We start from the raw sequence: 10,001 nt of genomic DNA, 5'->3' as shown, positions 1-10,001 counted from the left end.
CAATACCCCATGTCCCAACAAATGGCTACACATTGTAGTAGGAGAACTGTGTCTGCTACTTGCAAGTTACTTGGAAAAAAAGAAAAAAAAAGAAAACCAAGAGAGAAGCATGTTCTCCATTGCTTTATCTGCTCTGATAACAGCTATCACACAGGGTCTATCGCAAACCCTACAGGCAATTGGCAAAATGCGTAACTCTGCTGACCTGCTAAGGCACTCAAGAGAAAGGAGAAGGGCATTTGATAGGAACAAACTTTCCCTTGCCAGCACTATCAGCACCCTTTATAAAGGTTGATAGTGGTGAGCAGGGGCTTTCATTGGTACAGGAAGCAATCTCGGTCACCTTCAGTGGAAAAGAAGGTATAAAACCCAAAGTCTTTTTCTTGGTCGACTGTCTGGGCACTGCTCGAATTTCTTAGTTTCCACGAAGAACCCATTTTTGGGAACTTTTCTGAGAAAATGGCAACTTTAAATGAGAAGAAGACCTGCAGTGAACGTATGGCAGATTTCCGTCGTTTTGTCTGGAATCCAGAAACAAAGCTCTTCATGGGAAGGTCTTTAATTAACTGGGGTAGGTTTTCACCTGCAAGATTCTTCTCTTCCTTCTGGTATGCTTAAAAACTGTGGTGGGAGGATGTCATCCTAATGAGTGGGACACAATGTAAATGTGTTGAAGCCAGCAGTTCTCATATGTGCTTCTAAGCCACTTTTTGGGCAGCTCTTTGAGCTGGATCAAGTAGATCAAAACATTGATCCACGTAGTCCCTGCAAATGTATGACTTTAAAGTGGTTTTGAACAAAATACTTCAAAAGGAAAAAAATTAACACATTATCAGGAAACTTATTAGTGGCTAGGGGTGATAGTTAAAGGGTGGTTTTGACATTGTTAATGAAAAGGGGGTTCAGGTATGTGGAGAAATTTGCTTAATCGTTGAGTTTGTCCAATTCTTTGGAAACAAGTTTTGTTTTTCTGAAATTCCTTTCTAAATTATTGTCTGCTCAGTAGATCTTGTTCTTATCACTACCTGCTAGCAGGTATTTCATACCAACATGTATTTCATACTAGCAAATCTTTCAGCTGAGCCTCCCTTCCCACAGCCAAACTTGTGTCTACATTGCTGATCTGTATTATGATCTACATTCTGGGAAGGGCGGCCAGAACCATTGTAAGGAAGATCCACACTCTTCCCACAGACTGTAGGAGTAGCTGCAAGTTTCCAGGTGATTTTTTTCCTGCCTGTGCATGTAGTTTATTGGCTACTCATAAAACCAGAATTTGACAGATGATGCAACTGGAATGTGAGCCTTTCCAGTTGGTAAAGAAGATGCTACAAGGCACCTATGATTACAAATAGAGGTTTCTAATAGCACCCCTCCAAAACAACCACTGCCTGCTTGTACAGCACCAGCCATGTGTAAGACACTTCATGCACATCCAGACAGAAACACAACATCAATCTTATATTATCTCACAGCAGAATAAAGTAGCAAGATGGCACATTTTGCTGTTGGTGATTTCAGCTGTATAAGGCAGTGAAATTATATGGGTCTAAAACCAACATGCCTGAAGTATTGTCATCTGTCATCCTAATAACACAAGGAGCAACTTGGGTTTGTCAAAGAAACACCTCATCATCTGTGTTGCTTAGTCCTTATGTAATGAGTAGATAAATTATCTTAATATGTGAAATTACTTCAAGATGCCACATAACCTTTAAGCTTTAAATAATCTGAGCTCAGCACCAGCTCCTTCAAAAATCCTTGTAGAACTATACAATTTTTTTCTAGAAGAATATTTTTTGAGTGTAGAGAAAATGCTCCAAAGCACCTGTCCCTTTACAGGGAGAACTTCCCTGGGGACAAGGGTGGAAAGGAGACAGCAGCTGCTGCCAGGATCATCCTGGCTGCAGAGAGAGCACTGCATGGCCTTGCTCAAAATTTGAAATTCTGCCCTTATTCTTTTCCACAGTGTGGATCAGCCTCTACTATGTGGCTTTCTACGTGGTGATGTCGGGGCTGTTCGCACTCTCCATTTATTGCTTAATGAGGACCATCAATCCCTATGAGCCGGATTACCAGGACCAGCTGAAATCCCCAGGTACTGCCAGGGTGCCACAGCAGCTGTGTAGGGCTGGGCTGGGCTGAGAGGCACTGGCAGAGCCCACGGCTGAGGGGAGACCAACGTGGAATACATCCGGTCAATTCTGCCCAGACAACCCCTGCAAAGTTTAACCTCTGCCTGAAAACACTTTCAGGCTTTAAAAGAAAATCTGCACATTTATTTACGTATTGATACATGGATATACTTATATATCAATCTATTGATATATATTATATATTGAATATATTATATGAAAAATTAATATAGATAGATAGATAGATAGATAGATAGATAGATAGATAGATATAAATTTATTTCATCTTGCTATTGGGATGATCAGTGCCTGCCTGTAGCAGGTCACCTTCTCTCCCCATGGGCAGGGTTCAGTCCCTGGGCAAGTCCTAGGTTCTACTCCAAACCCCCAAGCACCACAGAGGGCTTTGGGGGGCCCAGCAAGATGTAGCGGTGATGGGCTGAGCAGCCTGGGGTGGGTATTTCCACGCTTGCCAGCACCATGGAAAGTCCCTGGGAGAGCAGGAATACCTTGCCAGCAGGATGTGCTGTGCCAGTAGTCAAGAAAGTAAAAATAAAATGAAGATGTGGGATTAGGAATACAGATTTGTGGAACATGAAAAAAGATAGCAGAGATGATCAGAGACCATCAGTGCTCACTGCTAAAACTTCACACCCCAATGGCTTGTTTCCACAATGGGAGGAAAAAAAAAATAGCCCTAAAAATTATTCTGTCAGATGCTTTTGTATTTTGAAGTTTCCACTCCCAGTATTTAGCAAGTTTGGTGTTTGCTGGGAAAATAATTCTTCTGACATATTATGTGTGGCTTTTTCAAAAGCTGTTTCTCATGCTGCTCTATGATCTGTTTCTTTAACCCAACGTGTTATTGCTAACAAGTCCTGTAGAAATCCAGTGCAATTGCTGGAATTTTACAAGCTGTTCTTGTAACAGCATGGATATATGTGAAAAGAAAATAATTCAGCAGCAGCACAGGCTTTAGGACTTTGGTTGAACAACTCATAGCAGAGGTGGTTTCTGAACATGGTTAAACCCTCCCCAAAAAGGCTGAAGGATCTTATACACTTAGAATGAGTCTTGATGCAGCATAATTGGTACTGTCAATTTAAATAAACAAATCTGTGCCTGGCACCTCTCCTCTGCTTTGTCTTCCCCTTTCCTCCTCGTGAAGGTGTAACCTTACGTCCTGATGTTTATGGGGATAGAGGACTACGAATTTACTACAACGTATCAGACAACAAAACCTGGGAAGGTTTAGTGACAACTCTTCACACTTTTCTGACAGGTAAAAATGAAGTTTCTTGCATAATACTGAAGAAAGGTGCTGCTTTATCTCCAATACTAGGTCAGAGGACCTTAAGTCAGTACCTCTATTTTACATTTGTCCTTCTCAAATCACAGATTTTGAGTGGGAAGTGCATCTTCTGAAAGGAATGAGCAAATCACCTCATGAATCTATAAATCAAGGATATGTACACATCTATTAAAATCCAGACTCTGCTTTAGGGCATTTACTTCATTTAATCCTAAACAGCTTTAATAAAATAGACCAATAGGAAGTCTGAAGGAAGAGGGAGGACAAAAGGTCTCCAAAATTAGTCTCATCAAAATTAATCTAATTAATTTGTCTATGACTACAAACATCAAAGTGCCATAATATATCTCATAAAGCATGGTGTCTTCAGGGAATACAGTCAAAGTAGGTTATGTGCTCCATTTGCCTGCTCATGTCTTAGCATGTTTATGTTCCTATTGAGCCTTAATATTGTAATTCTTCATTTCTCACACACATATGGAGAAAAATTATATTTGAAATTTACTTTATACAGCACTATCAACACAAGCTGCCAGACCTTAATTCGATTGCTTTTATTTTGCTTTGCTTGGATATTCAAAAACAAACAAAAAAGCCACAACAAAACTGAACGAAACCCCTAAACAGTTTAAACTTTCCTTGTTCCAATCACCCTGACAGAATCTCCAGTCTAATGTTGTGATGTATAATTTGCATATGAAAAGCTTCAGAGGGGATTTATTTTTTCTTTCTTCCTTCACACATCTAGCATATACACCAGCTGCTCAGCATCTGAACATCAACTGCACCAATAATACCTACTTCATCCAGGACACCTTTGATGGCCCAAATAACACAAAACTATCCTGCAAATTCACCTCAGACATGCTTCAAAACTGCTCTGGCATCACAGATCCAACTTTTGGATATCCAGAAGGAAAACCCTGTTTTATTATAAAAATGAACAGGGTAAGTACAAGGTCAAGGTGCTGAGCAGAAAAATTAAGAGTAGCTTGAGCCCCAGCTGGGGGGCTGCTGTGTCTCTGCTGCCACGGCTTCTAAACTCTGCATTCTACTGGGAACCAAAAATCACATGCTGTCCCCTGCCAGACCACTAGAGTTACCAGGGAAATCCTCAGACTTTTTCACCATTCCTACAAAAGTAAAATAGGACCATGGTCTCTCTACAGCTTAGATTAGGTTAAGTTTAGTTTAGTTTAGTTGGTGCCTCTGCAGGGCTCTCATCCCACAAACTAGCACCAGAAGAGTTTCCTCCTGCAATACCTCAGTCCTGTGCCTTCAGCTGAGGCACCAGGATGTGGCAGTAACTGATGTGGTTTCAGAGAGGTGATATCTTATTTCTCCAGGTGGCAAAGGAAATCTTCAGAAGAACTTATAAAACCAAAATTCAAACCTGGTGGATATTTTTCTCAGGGAAAACCACAAACACGTCTTTTGGAAAATAATAAGGGAATTTTCAATGCTTTAGTTTTTTTTTTTTTCAGGATGTAGACAAAAGCATAAGGACTTTATTTTTTTTTTTTTGGGGTGAAATTTTGAGCCTTCTGATTCAGTTTCAGTAGAAACTGAAGAGCTCAAGTTCCCCTCTAGTTTCTGATAGACAAAACCACTGTATTATTTTTTGTTTGGCTTGCACCTTAGGCATTTCCAAAAATCTGTGCAAGCCCTAACTGAGAGGGGAGCTGTGCCCCTGATTCTGGCTGGTGAAACAAGCATTTTCCAGAAATGCCTTCTTTAGCAAGGCTGGGTGCCATCCCCAGCAGGGAAAATATGTGGATAGTGACCAGGGAGCTTAACCTCCTTTACTTTTGCCTCTACAGGATGCAACCCCACTAGTTTTGTAGCATCAAACCAGCCCAAGGGTTTTTCTGCCAAGAAACCAAGGTTTTCTAAGACAGATAAGATCAACAGCATGGATATTCATTCAGCTTTTCCTTAACTGACACACAATTACCTGCTTTAAGAGACCCCTGGCTGCAGGGGCAGGTGGTATGGGTGGGTAATGAGCTGGACTCACAGGAGTTACAGTGCTACTTGCTCTGGCCAGGCCAGATTTTATCAGCAGTGCTCATCCCAGGTAATGTCGAGTCCCGCTGCCTAAATATCCAGCCACAACAGTTTCTCACCTACATAAATTAGATTATTTGTCGGAGAGAGTTTTACACAGGAACATATTAAACATCAATTGAAGCTCAGCTCTCAAATAATTGATTGCCCAGTTTTATCTCAAAACAATTTCCAAGATGACCAAATGTGTTTTCTTTTCAGATTATCAAGTTTTACCCCGGCAATGGCACTGCACCAAGGGTGAACTGCACATATGTGGTAAGGCTATGAGGGCTGGGTCTCACACATTTCAAGCACCGACCAGAAAAAAACCCTTGCAGCTCTGAAAATCAGATCCCAAATACTTGGAACATTCTCAGTTCTGTGCCAGTTCTTGCACTAACTGACATGCTAAGGAGAAAACCTCCAAGTTTGCTTTATTTTAAATCACCTGAAAATTTGCATTTCCGGGCTGTAGGGAACATTTGCTGTTTGCTCTCAGCTCCCCGTAGTGACGGTCACACCTCAGCGCAGCTCCCTCAGGCCCTCAGCAGCTCCAGCTCACTGAATTCCCTGCTGCTATCAGAGGACACTCGCCTGCTTTTCTTGGCAATTGTAACAGCGGGAGATTCCCACTTTTATTTGAAAAATAAGAGTGGCGCTAACAGCCTGCTGAATTTAACACACACTTAGCAGCCCTGAGACACTTGCCTGGGGCTGCCCGATGATCTCCTCAGCACAGAGCTTCCTCCTCTCTCGTTTTACACAGGGTGAGAAGGAGTCTGGCCCGCTGGATGTGGATTACTACCCTAGGAATGGCACCTTCAGCCTGCACTACTTCCCCTACTACGGCAAAAAGGCCCAGGTGGGTGCTCCTGTCTCGGGGTCTCTCGCTGCTCAGAGTCACCCCGATATAAGTTAGAAAGTCTCTTTTCCCAGCCTGGTGCTTGAGGAAGGAGTTAGAACTCTTCATTTCTCGGTCTCAAGGTTGTTTATTGTATCTTATCTATAAAAGTCTTTCTCCTGGCCTGCCGAGGTCTGCTCAGCAATGCTGTCAGAGGCACACTGCCCGCCTCAGAGGCAGTGCTATCTTTTTATACTAAAATTACGTGTACAATATTTACAATTATTTTCCAATATCTATCATCTATGTTAGACAGTGAGCTTCTACTCTAAACCAATCTAAAAGTGCCAACATCACAGCAGAAGATGGAGGCCAAGAACAAGGAGAAAGGCTGGACACGCCAAGATTCCTCCATCTTGCCCCCTGAACTCCCATTCTAAAAACCACAAAAACCTATTTTTTCACCCTGTGATAAATTCACTATCATTCTACTTAAACTACCATGGCTTGTAATTCTTCATATAAGGTTGGTATTTGTTTTTTCCAAGGGCTAAATCAAAGGCACAGGGGTCTTGGGCTCTGTGCCAAGGTCTCTGAGCCCCCTGGGCAGGGGCTCGGGTCCTCCAGGGCAGCCAGAGGAATTTCCTGGGTTCTGACACTTCTGTACTTAACTTTTCTTTCTCTTTACGTCAGGTGAAACATATGGAGCATCTTTGAAATCCTATGAGAACTGGAAAGGCTATTTTCAAACTGGTAGTGTAAAATTTAAGTATTTTCTTTTTAAATTTTTTTTTTAATTTCTCCTTCTAGCCCAGCTACAGCAATCCCTTGGTAGCTGTGAAATTTCTCAACATTACGAGGAATGTAGAATTTAAAATAGTGTGCAAAGTCATTGGAGCTGGAATTACCTTCAATGTTCATGATCCATATGAAGGCAAAGTGGAATTTAAACTGAAAATAGAAGACTGAGCAGCAAGAGGGAAAATGTATGAACAGTAAACTCAACTATTATCACACTCATCGATATTTATTTTCTCACTATGGTTCCCATATAAATTAAGTGCAAGGAGACATTTTATACTGCAGGACGGCCTGTAGAGCTAAAAATCAAGATCCTCCTCTCAGTGTGTAAAGATGAAGATTATCTCAATGTACATAGCTTAATATTTCATGGCTACAGGATGCTGCTGCCTTCATGCAAAGAATTGTACAAAATAAGTTTCCTCCAAAGGGTGCAGCTGTGCCTTCAAAGAACATAAGTATAGACTTAAACAACCATTTTCAATCACTTTTCAAACCATAATAAATAATAAATAATTGATGTATGATACTAAATCTTGGTTACTGAGAAATTAGATAGCTTGAAAAGAAAATCAATACTTGGAAATACTAGGAAGTAATTAAATTTTCAATCTCTCCTGTATAGGATGTATAAAAAAAGTATTAAATTTATCTGTATCCCAATGCATCAGCTTTTTTCACTGGTCAGCTGAGCCAGATTTTTTTAGTTGACAAATCAAAGACTGCCAAAGAAGTGAACTTCAAGTCTGTCCTCTAGCTCACAGATTTCACTGTACCACTTACCTCTATGTATATAACCTAATAAAAATGACTGGTAAGACTGTAACATCCAGTTACATCCAGGAAACTTCATTTAACTACAGGCTGTAATTTGTGGGTTTTTTTTTTGTTTGGTGTTCTTTTGTTGTTTAGGGTTTGTTGTTTTTGTGATGGTTTTATTTGTTTTATCCAGTAGAGTAGCCCTGTATTGTAATGATAAATTTTGGGTTACTTGGAGTAATCTGGAAGATGCTGAAAGAACACTAAATCTTTAAATGAATCTAACCTTTGAGAAGTCTGACGGTATCACATATAATACAAAGAGACAGCATTGTTGTGTCTGTGTAGTAGGTTTATGTTACCTGAAGTCCAGGATGCTCCAGCCAGAAAATAAACACTGCACACACAAAAAAAACCCCCACCAACCAAAACCTTCAAGAGCAGAAATCATTTTACACTTTCACTGCCTGAACATTTCAGAAAGCAAGAAGATGTAACAGATCACCTCCTGTACCACAGCACCATTCAGCCAGCCTGCTTATAGACAGAATCCAGTTGGAGGGGAATATTTCATCTCCAAAGCCACAAATTATATTTGAGCCTTTCTTAGAAAAATTCTGCATTTCAAAAACAGTAAGAAAATGCTTCCTCATATAAAAACTTTTTTTTCCCTGGGCCCTTCCTGTTTAAATTTTTACAGTGCAGCTTTGCCTTTCTTCTGAGAGACAATGAAAATCAATTTTATATCCTTTCTGAAACACAGGTCTTCCCCTGTGCATCTTTCCAAAATGACATGGAAAACAATAAAATACTTTTGATAACAAAATAGTAAGTCATGTTCAAGATTGGTTAAATGTTGTCTACAAACAGAACATTTAAATATTTCAAAAAAAACCAAGAACTCTTCCCTTGATGCTGTAACAAGGGCAGACTCTCTGCTTGACTGTTTTTAGTATCTACAGCTTGCACTGAGCTGGTGAATGAAGTGGCACAAGCTCACAGTCTAGTCAGCCCTACAGCCACAGCACAGGAATATGCTGAACAAATTCCCTATGGATTGTGTGCCTGCAAAACCACAGCTTCAGAACAACAGCTTCACACAAAGTCCTGTGATGGGATAAACAGAGAAAGGGAAGTGTCCTTGTGTTGACCAAATGATGATGCATTCTGACACCAAAAAAAAGATCCACCAAATCTGGTTCTCTAAGTACAAAGATTGCCATCCTGAAGTTAAATGTTTCTTGAACTTCCAGCCATCTGAGATTATTGCCTTTCTTTATTGAAACTGGAAATGAAACAACAAAGAGCAAGGTTTGTGGCTAGTGTAGCTGAAGTAGAAAAGTGTAGTTAATATTAGCCTGCCCAAACCCCAAATGCAAGCACACTTAAATAGCAGAATGCCCATCATGCAAATATTTTGTAATACTAATTACTGCAGGCACAGCCCCACACTATGTACAAGCATGTCATCTAGTGAGCACAGCTGCACTTTGGAGGCACACAAATGACAGAAGTTACAAGATACAGACCAAAATAAGTACATGGGAAGGAAAACAGGCAGGGCATCCTGCCCAAGGCACAAGAAGCATGACTGGCAAAAGCTAAACAAGCTAAAAAGCAGCTGAATCCAGGGAAGGAGGCCAAGAAGCAGGAAACACCAGCAATGAGAGGGAAGAAATTAAGAGAGGAAATAATTTCCTCTCTCTAAGAGCCCTCCAGCCTCATCACCTTCACCCAGAGACAGAGAGGACCTCGGCCACCAGTGCCAGCTGAACAGCAGCAGCTGCAAGTTACAGTGCAGTCACAGTTAATTTAGTGTTAGAGACTGACAAGTGTTACAGACTAACAGTTGTATACACACAGCAATAATTACTGCTATGCAGGAGCTAACATTAGCACAAAGTGTGTTAAGGAATTAATTTAAAAGCTTTGTTTTCAAATTTGAAACCAGACACTTTTATCAGTCTTTTGAGCACTTTCACTGCAAGAGTCCAATTCCCTGAGAGATACGCATGCATTCAAAAACATACATAAATATATACATATGTATATCTAAGTATATGCAGATATAATCATATACACAGATTATACATAAATTCAGCTG

The 10,001-nt window shown here is 40.6% G+C and overlaps 1 protein-coding gene across 1 annotated transcript; it reads left to right on the top strand.

Annotated features, from left to right (window-relative positions):
- The first annotated feature begins 282 nt into the window (after positions 1–282).
- Positions 283–7,458, top strand: ATP4B (ATPase H+/K+ transporting subunit beta). Its single transcript, XM_071430710.1, has 7 exons — positions 283–571; positions 1,970–2,098; positions 3,304–3,417; positions 4,196–4,395; positions 5,716–5,772; positions 6,263–6,358; positions 7,148–7,458. Exons 1-7 carry the CDS (start codon positions 460–462, stop codon positions 7,304–7,306), a joined length of 867 nt encoding a protein of 288 aa, XP_071286811.1. The 5' UTR covers positions 283–459; the 3' UTR covers positions 7,307–7,458.
- The last annotated feature ends 2,543 nt before the right edge of the window (positions 7,459–10,001 follow it).

This window comes from Agelaius tricolor, unplaced genomic scaffold (genome assembly GCF_023055355.1).
Source record: "Agelaius tricolor isolate 1412-34295 unplaced genomic scaffold, bAgeTri1.0.p SCAF_7, whole genome shotgun sequence".
Classification (NCBI taxonomy): domain Eukaryota; kingdom Metazoa; phylum Chordata; class Aves; order Passeriformes; family Icteridae; genus Agelaius; species Agelaius tricolor.
This window is presented reverse-complemented; position numbering and strand designations above follow the sequence as displayed.

Coding starts and splice junctions, on each gene's coding strand:
- ATP4B (XM_071430710.1), top strand. CDS start 460: ATGGCAACTTTAAATGAGAAGAAGACCTGCAGTGAACGTATGGCAGAT. Junction 5,773..6,262: donor GGGTGAACTGCACATATGTG/GTAAGGCTATGA, acceptor CGTTTTACACAG/GGTGAGAAGGAGTCTGGCCC. Junction 6,359..7,147: donor ACTACGGCAAAAAGGCCCAG/GTGGGTGCTCCT, acceptor TTCTCCTTCTAG/CCCAGCTACAGCAATCCCTT.